This window comes from Mytilus trossulus, chromosome 11 (genome assembly GCF_036588685.1).
Source record: "Mytilus trossulus isolate FHL-02 chromosome 11, PNRI_Mtr1.1.1.hap1, whole genome shotgun sequence".
NCBI lineage: Eukaryota > Metazoa > Mollusca > Bivalvia > Mytilida > Mytilidae > Mytilus > Mytilus trossulus.
Window position 1 is genome coordinate 50,654,431 of NC_086383.1, and position 12,212 is coordinate 50,666,642.

The following is a 12,212-nucleotide window of genomic DNA, read 5'->3' on the forward strand; positions in this document are numbered from 1 at the left end:
TTATCTTTGAGGATATTTCAAAGTTTAAAGTAATAAGTATATCAGAAAAGATAGTATTTTCAAAAATCTCACTGGAGGTTTGCCTCCTTTGTCACTCCTCCATGCATACAATGGTTAAAAGCAAATATTTAAATGGGAAACTGTATACAAAATCCACAACCCATCAAGGGCAAAAGTACAAAGTTATAAATCTGGTATGTTATATGCTCAAAATATGCACAAGTTACTCTGTCACTATTCTTGGCATGGTTATTATTAACCACTTATAGGAAAATAAAGAAAATTGGATATATTATGCATATTTATTACAGCAAACAAACAACACAAAAACAATCAGAAGTAATCTCATGATTTATCTTGTCTAATCTTGATTTTTGTAAATCAAACAGAAAAAAATCATGGGTTTAACTGCCACAGGGGAGAAGTCAAGATGACCACATCCATCCCTGGTCCCCTGCAACATGAAAAAGGACATAGAGACATTTCCTTAAATGAATTCCACATTAGCAATGATCTCCCCATGACTGGTATATCTACATGTAGGGGGACTATATTAGCTAAAGGATATCCCCCTTAGGTCACAAGATCAAATTTAAAAATTGACTCAGGTCACCATGTCACTATTCAGTCTACTACACAGTCCTTTTGTTATCTATTTTAAACACGTATGAAGGTCACAGACTGAAAGTAATTTAAATGAGATGTCCGGTAAAGCCCCCAAACATGTCTAGAAAAATTGTCTTTTGACCAGAGGAATCTTGATTCTTTTTAACTCCAAAAAAATTTGAAGCAAAGTTTGTGGCGGAAAGACAATGTTTAACAGTTATACATGCAGATACTTACCCATAACTAAGCAGTCAAAGAAATAAATAATATTTATGAATAAACCAGCATATAAACTTACAATTTATTGTATAAATCTCTGATTCAATAGCAGAATATTTTGGCTGTATCTTTAACTACAGCTAATGTGGATTTTTTCCTGCCTACTGTTGAGTGTGGACAGCTAGTTCCTTTCCACACAATAATACATGACATAAATTTTACTCAAAGATTTTGTATACAAGTCATATTTTGTCAACTGTGCAGTACTGCAGAATGTTAAATTTTCATAACTTTAATTTGTTGTTTGTTGTTTACTAGCTTCAAACTTTTTCTCCAATGTTTTATTTCTGAAGATTTTGTTGACCCAGATTCTGATCATACATGTAGTCCAGGAATTTTTAAAAGATTTTTTTATCATAATCATGAATTCAGCAAACAGACTTCAAATAATGATTTTTAATTTTTTTTTTTGTGAAATTGAGTTAGCAAATTATATCTGTCATTTTTTTTTAAATTTGTACACAATTCTTTTTTAACACAGTATATATTAGGTCCTTTGAATGAGCTGTTATTAAGTTATCTGAGGTAAACATAGGCCTCTACATGCATGGATCAGATAAAAATTCTAGAGATAAAGGAAGATGTGGTGTGAGTGCCAATGAGACAACTCTCCATCAAAATAACAATTTTAGCATATTTTAGGACTAGGGTACCGGTACACACAGACATTTTATTACAGAAAAGGGTAAAAAACTTCAACACCATATTTCACAAGTTATAAAATTATTTCTCCTTGAATTTGCCATACCCAAAGCAAACAGCCATGGCGTTGTCAGTTTATTTTTAGATTTATGAGTTAACCTGTCCCTTTGGTATCTTTCGTCCCTCTTTTAATCTGTCCCTACATATAATTAAATGAAAATGATCAAAATTAATAAAACAAAATTCAGAAATTGAGGTACCCTTTCACCAATACTTACTATCAAATGACTGAAATAATTCTGGTTTATCAGCAAGTTTTACAGCACTTTCAACAGCCACAGCAAAATCCTGCTCCGTCATGTTAATACTTAAATTAGTACCAGATGAGGAAAAGTTCCGTGGAGTTTCCTTCCGGACTTCACTATTCCGTGGGTTTTCCTTTGGGATTTCACTAACATCTTTAATATCAGCCCTACTGTCTGGTTTGAATAATCCTGTTGCATAATTTACGAAAGTGTTAATGTGAGGGGAAATAGAAGTTAGTGATCCGCTGAATGATCCCAGAGATTTCGGTTGACTTGACGATTCTTTTTCTTTCCTACTTGTCATGCTAACGATCGGTACATCAACCGGAGCAGAGGATGTTCGATCCCTGCTTTCAAAATCGGTCATACTTAATCTTGACAAAGTAGTTTTGACATCCTGTATATCTTTTTCAGAAACTTCACCTTTACTGTTTTCCGAGACGGGCATGTAAACAATATTTCCGATTCTCATCTCACCTGGAGATTGATTTCCATTTGTATCATCACTTCCAGAATTGTTTTCTGAAACAAGTTGATTTTCAATAATAACATCTTTATTATCATTTTTGTCTGAATTTTGATTGGTTAAATCATTTTCATTATCTTCCAGATAGAATTTTTCTGTTTTATTTTCTGGCACACTTAAATCGATTAAATCCACAATACCGTTATCATTTGTTTTGTCTTCGACTAAAGTATTTTCATTTTCTGATGCTTCATTGTCAAACAATGTTTTACGAACATCACTATTTTCATGTTCTTTTGTTGTTTCCCCGCCAAAAGACGACTGACTTATAATTTCAAAGTTTGAAGACACAGGAGAATAACTCTGAGTAAGTACTCGATTGCTACTCGGACTTTTTTGTGGTGAAAGTTTTTGATCAGCTACACCACATGAACAAATACTTGTTGTTTCTGAATGTTCGCTGGTTCCTGATGGACTAGACTTTTCTTGTATGACCTTTGAACCTATTTTGAAGGTTGTAACACTATGACCTCTGACCCATGACTGATAATGAGCACAAGTTCTATCATGGTATACCTCTGGTTTCGGAGTATCTTCTGATTCATCCCTGACAATAAAAATTGTAATAATAAAACAAATGTAATAATTATCCATCTAGAATTCAAATGATGCAGGGTAACAGATAAATGCAGAGTACCAGTTAAAGGAATTACACCTTTGTGAATTCTGCAGTCACATACATACAATCACTATTATACTTGCAGCAGTATACTAGTATAAAATAAATATATATTTGTCTTAGTTCTGAAAGTATTTTGATAAAACATATTTGAACACTAGAGGTCACCTTTTTCTTGTAAAGTTTTTTTTTGGAAAAAAAGGTACATTGAGTAATAATTACAAAGTTGATGCAAATTTTATGAGGTCTATCAAGAAATGAATGTATCGGGAACAAGAATGCACTTTCAATAAAATTGCAAAGCTCTGACTCCTTGCACAAGCTTTTTTTCTTTATAAGGATTTGTAAACATCTTGCCCTCAAGCATTACTGAAGATCTATTAATTGTTGAAATGCACATATAACACAGATAAACTGGTAGCATTTAATATTACTATGGACTAGAAGACTATATAAGTTTGATTAACTTGTGTCTCATCCCTTTTGCACATTTAAGCAAATAAAATATGTTTAAATTTATAACTATGGTCAGTCACCAAAGGAAAATCTATCTGGGAATAAATTTTAAACCTATAAGTTATATCCCCTAGTGCAAACAAGTTATCTCCCATTGTTGCATTGTAGTTTTCCCCTTTTTCCTTAAAATAAAATGCAATACAAACTTGTTTTTCTTTCTATTCATAGCAACTATATCGTGGTACATGGCACAGCTTATGATCATATCCATAGGGGCAATAACTCCATATGTGTCTGCTCCATGCTCTATGACTAAAGGGTCCGACACATTTGGGTCAAACATAACAGCGTTAGGGGTAACCAGCAATACACCAGACACCACACCCTGAAATTATAACAGAAAAAGCATTAGTACTTGTGAATTAAGCGTATAGGTTGACAATTTCCCAAATTACTGTTGATTAATTTATTTCATGAGTGACAAGTTTTCAGTGGTTGTCTTTACTTTGACCTATAATGGTTAATTTGGACTTGAACGGTGAGTTGTCTCATTGGCAATGATATACCACATCTTCTTATACCTATTAAACTTGTTTTATTACAACACATTCATGGCTATCAAAATTAAACAAAAATGCCTTATTTTGATTAGATGTGAAAACAAAGATCTATACCTAAAGATATGTTAAAAAAAATTGGGAATGTGTTCATGGGACATAGATGATGCCCCCAATTTTTACTTGATCTGATTTTGTGGTAAAAACTACTGTGTACAAGTTTCAGAATATTTGGTTGAGGCAAACTTAAGTAAGATAACAGAAACTTTCCCATTTGTAAAGGGGCATAACTCTATAGTAATTAAAGTGACACCACCCAAAATTCTAACATGATCTGTGTTTGGTGGTAATAAGCATTATACATAAGTTTCATAAGTTTTGGTTGAGGCAGACTAAAGTTAGAGAACAGAAACCAACTTTGGGATGTACAGACAGACAAGGGTATTTTAACCCTAATGAAACCTCCACAATGGAGGGGCATAAAAATCACAAACCTGGCCATCAGTAATATGTTTACAGTTGACTTTTATAAATCGTTCGTAACAATCTTGGTCCAGCTGTTGTATCTCATCCTCATCTAATACATGTGGTATGACAAACTCAGCATCATCTTTAGGGGAGGTAACTGGTGTCTGTCTTTGAGCATGACCTGGTACCCTTGATGGTGGCTTGTCGGCCATCTTGACAATCGGTATGTCCTACAAAAGGTCACTTTAATATTAATTATTCAAGAAATCGCTAAGAATATCATTATTTTCAGGTTAACATATTCTTTTTAATTTACTGAGTTACATATTCAATTGAAATCTATACATTTGTTTAACAGCTGATAAACATCTAATACACCTATCTTATCACAGCTTTGTTAACATTGGTAAATATTATATATGTGCAGAAGTATGTATGTGCCTGCCCCAAGTCGGGAGCCCAAAAAATCAGTGGTTGTTGTTTGTTGAAGTGTAACATATTTTTTATTTTTTATTTTTCTTCAGTTTTGTATATAAATTAGGCAATTAGTTTACTCGTTTCAATTGTTTTACATTTGTCATTTTGGGGACCTTTTAAAGCTGACTATGCAGTATGGGCTTTGCTCATTGTTGAAGGCCATAGGGTGGCCTAAAATTGTTAATTTCCGTGTCATTAGGTCTCTTGTGGAGAGTTGTCTCATTGGCAATCATACCACATCTTCTTTTTTGTAAGTAATAATCACAAATCTAAATGTCATACATATTCAACACAAGGAAGAACAGTTTTGATGTTCATAGAAAATTGTTTTATCATTTTTGGTCAAAAGACAAAATAATTAAATATTGACAAGCAGATTGCTTGCAAAGTTATATGTTCAATAATCATTATGTCTGTTTGTCCAATGTTATCATATATACACCAGCTTAAAAATGTCTCAAAAGGTTTTAATGTAAACATTTATAAGTAATGATGTACTTTCATGAAACATGGATACATTTTTTCAGTAACATATAAAGTATTTTCTACATTGTTTTTTTCCTAATTAGAAGGATCTGTAGTTGCAAAATAAAAGTATGTTCCTACTCAAAAAGCAGTTTTCTACAAGCAGAACTTCAAATTTCAGCTTTAACTTCACATATCATTGCCAATTCATTTTGAAGAATACAATTAATTTACCAAAATCATTTTCTTTTTCTTGTTTTTTTGTCTGAAATAAGCTTGAAATGGAAGTTAAGCAAACAAGAATCACTCAATTCTTATTATTGGAGGCTGATTTTTTTTATTCATCTTACTGTAAAGCATGAAAAATTTGCCACTATATAGACAGCTATCTATAAATCAATCTGTATTTCGTCCACTCATGAAACTTATTTTTTATATTTGACCATATTCAAAAATTGTTGAAGTAAAGGCTATGTGCTGATCATGACCAATAACTACTTTATTTTCTTCCTTGCATATTTATTAAATCAATATTAGAATTGAAGTCCCTTGAAATTTGGATGTAACTTTTTTTCTTTCCTTGTCTTACCATCCTAGGTCTGTCATCCTTTGGTGGACTACCCACTACCATCTCTACTTCTTTCTTCTTTTCTGCTTTCTTCTTTCTATCTTCTGATGGAATGTACAAAACCTGAAAAAAAAACAAGAAAAAATAGTGAGTATTTAAATGAAGATGAGATTATTTATCCTAATTACCAATGTTCAAATTAAACACTTCCTCACTTTTATTTCCAATAAGATGTTCGCTTTTCAGGTTTTCAACTTCCATTTGCTTTTAATGGTGCTAATAATAAATAAAGCATTACAAGTTCCCCATAAACTTGTAAATAACACTCTTAATACATTGTACCTGAAAAACTTAAATTTTCAAAGAAAGTATATATAGAGATTTGAAAATTTTGAAAAATCTAGAGAAAACTTTTTATCATGAAAAATTCTTGCATTTTACAATAAAAAATCTTGAAAGAATCTTTCCTGTGAAAAATTATATTATTTGCTTTTCCATGAATAAGATTTAGAGTATTAAAAAGAGGGGCAGGACCTTTTTTTGGGACTTCAGGATCCTGTGTTTTTAATCTCAGGATTGCAGGATTGATCCTTTTGAGATCCAGAAATTATTTTTTTCAAATTTGAGATGTCGAGATTTAAATTTATTTTAATTGGTGACCTCAGGATTTCATGTTCTTAACCCAGGGATTTCTGGATCAGGACACCTCCCCCATGAAACAAGTTCATTATATTTAACCATTGATTAAGATTTCTGATATGTTGTTTGAAAAAAAAGATAAAGCTATCAATTTTAAACGTTTTAAATGTGGCAAACAATTTAGGTCTGGTATATGCTGCTAGTTATTTTACTAATCTCTAAGTAATATTAAAAATATTTTCAAAACTTTCAAAACTTTTATTTAAAATTCTGAATATTGGAAAGAATTTTAACTCTTGTTTCAAAATACCAATGAGGAACACATATTACATTATTTTTGAGTTTTTTTTTTATTGCCAAACACACAATGAATAGAACATTTTAAATATTTTTTTAAATATATTTTTCTTCCTTATAAAATTATACATTAAAATGTGTTTCCTTAGGAATTGAATATATATGGTTATATTACCTTTTTATAGACTTTAGAAATACTCCAATGTTTTCTAATTTTATGAATCTTTTTAAATTTTGACTTCCACATTTTTTTAACATCTGCCATCGTTAAAATTTATTATAAAATTGACTAAAAACCAAATTTTTCTGGTTTTGAAATATATTTGTACAATATCACATGTCTTGAATCATGATTACGAATGATCACCCTCACACCTGAGATAACCAATATTTACTTATAAAACTATGTAACTGTTTAATCATTGCCGAGAGGTCAAAAATTCTGATGTAAACGACCTTTACATTGAATCAACTAAAAATAACAAAATTTTAAAATCACTACGAAAGTAAAAAAATACCATTTAAAAATTGATAAGTAAATAAATATTATATTTGTAAACATCTGGACTACCCACAACCTTGTCTTACATTCCATAAAGAAGTTCAAGGTTTCCTTTTTTATCTGTTAAATTCCTACTTGATCGAAATTCTCTTTCATATCCAACATAAAATTTTTCTTTCTCAGGTCATAGTCCAATATCTAAATCAAGTTTATCAATAACTTAAGATTTCTAGTTTAGTTTTAAACTTTTGTATAAATTAATACAATAAATTAGCATTACTAAATATTACATAATATTTTAAAGGGAAACTTCGCAAAAAAATCAAAAATTGATATTATGTTCATTCTGTATAAAAATGCTAAAAAATCATAGATATTAAAGTTTTATTCCGCTAGATCACCATCGATTTTAAATTTAGAGTATCAATTCTCTGCCTTCCGCCATTTTGTCTTCTTTCTCGATTAATGAAACGATATGTCTATAAATCACAAAGAAACAAAACTACAGTAACCGATGTAGTCGTTATTGCGTGTCGATATCTTGTTAATCGTACGGTTGTTTTATCCGACTAACTAACTTGATACGGAAAATATTCTTTAAATTACCATGGTCTGTTGTTTTTAAACTTGATATTGGAATTAGGTGATAAGTCAAACTTTAAATCATAAATAAGTGTTCCGTGAAAATTGTTTTCGAAAATCTAATTTGTTCATAATTCTTTAAAGTAATAAACTGTTTTCAAATAAATTTTGATCTTCCCTCTTCTGATCACCAGCATGGCTAAAGGTATAACTTCCAAAGGTATTGTGAGGGGTGTGAGGTGACACGTCCAGGTATTCAAGCGATTTCCTGTCAGGCTTGCAAGTTCACGCATCGTTTCACTTCTGCAGGTATTGATCCGTGTACACGGCTGATAACATTTAACTTTCCATTTTGAACTATCAGATGTATAATATACAACTCTGTCTTACTTGTCATTACCAAACTCATAGGCTTGTTTATAAATAACATTTCTGGTGTAAAGAATATTATTCATAAAAATATAAATAATACCCAAAAAATAAGATTTGATGAAATCAAAATCTATTTAAATATTTTTTCCAAAGGTGAATTTGGGAAAATGTAATATACTCATTGTCAAAAGTGAAGGACAGATTGGAACATACCAGAAATATTGATTTAAAAAAATGTACGCACTTGCCGACGATTCGTTTATACGACTGGATAGAAAGTTACGTAACTATAGTGCAATTTAAAATATATACATGTATACATTGAACATAAGAAAAAAACATATATTTTGATTAAATAGGGGTACAAGTTTTGTAAATAGACTAGTCCACGTATGCCAACAGTATGTAATCATCGAATGTCGATAGACTATTGTATACCAGAAGAAGAGAACCAATTTGTTTTAAATACAGGTCGATATATAACTTTTGCTTTGGTTCATTGAAGTTGTGGACATAGTAAAATCACAGATTTATATTTCATTAAGATTGTTCTCGAACAAAGGAAGGAATTTGTCATCACAATTGTTATATATGCCACTGGAAGAACACTAATTATCCCGAAGGGATGTGAATATTTTGCTGGGAAACTTTTGAGTATCAAAGTTTCATATTAATTTCGGGATTTTTTTTTTCTTGGTATTTAATAACAGAAAAAAGAATAAATTACTTGTCCGCTAAATAGGGGTATTCTTGTCAGACGAAAGACTTTTAGTTATATTTAAAAAATAGGGAAATATGACATTAAATTCGTTTTGTCTTTTTTTTAAACATCGTTAAAAAGATGTGTGTCTAAGGTGTACGCAGTGACAAGAACCCTGTAATACTCAAGTACGAGAGTATAGCATGTAAACATTCCTTCTCAATAATATGGTTGTATTGGAAATCTTTTCATACAGATTGACAACTCAATGTCCGATATGCATGTAATATTTGCCACATGACACCCATAGTTCTTTCTACCATCATCATCTTATTCTTTGATATTGCTGTCAACATCGATGGTTCACACCCAAACAAAATGGGCGTAATGGACCTTCAGAGCTTCTCCGTGTTATACACTTGTGAAATATATAGACGAAATTTCTGTATTGAAATGAATATACATCTCACAAACAGGATTTTCAAATAACGATTTTGAGTAATCAACTTAAAAACCAATATAAACGTATGGCAAGATATAACCATGAAGGAATTTAGTTTTTGTCAGACACAAGAACTCATCACTATCATAAACGTATACGTATATATGCATACAATTTCAAATATCAAGAACAAGCTGTTGATGTCAATAGTCCGTTTTCTTACTGTTCGAGTTAGACATGTCACTTGTTCATTCTTGAAAGCCTTCATATTCCCCGTCTAACGATGGGAACTGTTTCTGATTATGTTGACAATAAATGTTTGTATGGTAATTCTGTCATTTATCTGTACAAGCGGTTGCATTTCCTCTTCTTTCCCAATGTTTGTATGGTAATTCTGTCATTTATCTGTACAAGCGGTTGCATTTCCTCTTCTTTCCCAACAAACAAACAAACGAAACGCTACTATATATGCTTTCTCTGGAGCTCATCCTCAATGGCTCTTATATGTCAGGAAACTTACATGTATACTAATAATGATTGTTTCAAGAACAACGATGTATGGACGAACTATTCTAAATTCATCAATATCAGTTATGCATGACTTAAATTAAACTTTCATTAAAACTACTGTATTACGTATTTGGATTAATGACGGCTATCATGTTCAACATTGCACAAATATTATCATAGAATTAAAAAAAAAATCCTCAAAAATCCTTAAAAAAATAACAATGCCTTAGCTTAGATAATTGGTATTTTTTCACAAAAATTTTGTGTAAATGATTGTCAAATGAATTTAATTATGTAAGAATAAAATGTTAAAAAGGAACTAAAAAAAAAATCATGTATGTTGTATTCTTTTGTCAATTAAAAACTTTAAAATTGCAATAGTTTTATTAGCATTTAAACACAGCCAGATTTGAATACAAGTTAAGAAATTCCGGTAAAGTCAATGATATCAAACAGATGTACAATGGTATATCAAATTGGGTAATATTGCATTTAGTTTTTATTAAAGATTAAAACTACTATTTTTTACTTCATATTTGAATCTTTACGCCAAATTACCGCTAAGAAAGTAATCAAAAATTGTTTCCTTCCTTTTATTTTTATACATTTTCGGATTTACGAATCTGAATTTTATTTTCAATTAATTTACACAATTTAATTATTGAATCTTTATTCTCATCGCGTATTAAATCTTAGTGTATTAACATTGTGACATCATACTCTTTCTAATCCTTTCTGTTTATCCTTTCCAAATAACAACATTTATACCTGTGTACGCTTGAACTCACACCTGCGGCTAAATAGCTACAAGGTAAACGAATTGACATCAAGCCGAGAAATATACAGTGACCTTTACAAAATAATATACACACTCTGCTCACACATTAGTTGCATTGAAATGATTATCAAAACAATAACGGTAAATAGAACTGAAATATTTTCAGTTCAATATCAGTAAAAATGTTCAATAAATATTTTATGAATAAAATCTCAACAATAACTAATTAAATTTATTCAAAAACATTTACTAGAGATGATTTTATAGGAGTTTAATTCAATCAATACAAAACGGTATATGCATATTCATTTTCGTTCATTATTATATTGTGGTTAATAACTACGACCATTCGTCAGCTGTACGCTTTTAATTACGTATATTGTCGATAAGCTATAAGAGTTAAACAGATTTTATTTTTTCCCAGAATTCAATAAATCGGGCTAATACGTCACGACCCCCTCGAGAATTCAACCAAAAAAGTTACAAATACTTGATTTTCTCCGTTATTAGAAGGAATATAAATTTAAAACTTTGCAAATGTGTTTTTTTATGTTAAGATGAACATAATTAGATGATAAGTAAAAAATTGCGGAATTTCCCTTTAAATCAATCAATACAATACTCATTTTGCAATAGCGCGCAGTTACTGTCTTATGGTATATTCAAAATGAAGCAAGCAGGGGTGGATCCAATCATTTTTAAAAGGGTTGTGTTCCAACCATATGTCCCCATTGAAAAGCATTGATTGTAAAAAAAATGAAGGTTATATTATTTCAATATGCTAAAAAAAATTTCCTTGCAGGTTCAGGTGACTCCAAAAATAAGGAAAATCCTGTAAATTTTAGTTGATGACACATTCTTCAGACTCATTAATTCCCAGATACAAATGAGAGTTTCACTCATACATAGGAGCTTTTTTTGGTAACATGTTCACAATTTATATATGTATATTAACAGACAACAGTGAAATACATTTATCAGCAGTCCTGTGTTTTCCTGATCAAGTAAAAGGTACTGTAAACCAACTTATTTTTGCCAGCGCTTTATTTTCGGGACTTTTGCGAGTAGAAAAATAACGTGAATATAAATCGTCGCCAATATGTCAATCTTTGAATATTCCTTAATAAACTTCATCAGGAAAATGAGATTATCGCAAAATTAAATAGCCACGAAGTGGTCAAGAAAGGGTAAAACGCGAAATACAGTATCTGCAAACATAAATTGGTTTACAGTAATCAAATCAGCAAGACTACTTTTGCACCAGATGACCAACTTCGAGGCAGCATCCTGCACACCCATCTTAAATGGGTGTATAAAAACAAGATGGTCGCCATCATAAACAAATATCCTTAAAAAGATTCTTAATTACTGCTGTTTTTTCTAAACTGCTCAATGTTTGACATCACATTTAGTTTAACTTAA

At 30.8% G+C, this 12,212-nt stretch overlaps 1 protein-coding gene across 1 annotated transcript in view; it reads right to left on the reverse strand.

The window, feature by feature from the left end:
• The window catches only part of LOC134690133 (oxidation resistance protein 1-like), a 54,327-nt gene that overhangs the window by 16,088 nt on the left and 26,027 nt on the right, over positions 1-12,212 (reverse strand). Inside the window, exons 7-10 of the mRNA XM_063550106.1 lie at positions 5,990-6,091; positions 4,485-4,688; positions 3,640-3,818; positions 1,806-2,905 (exon numbers count right to left, since the gene is read on the reverse strand). Coding sequence (XP_063406176.1) covers positions 1,806-2,905; positions 3,640-3,818; positions 4,485-4,688; positions 5,990-6,091 — 1,585 coding nt within the window. The remainder of the gene's footprint in view (positions 1-1,805; positions 2,906-3,639; positions 3,819-4,484; positions 4,689-5,989; positions 6,092-12,212) is intronic.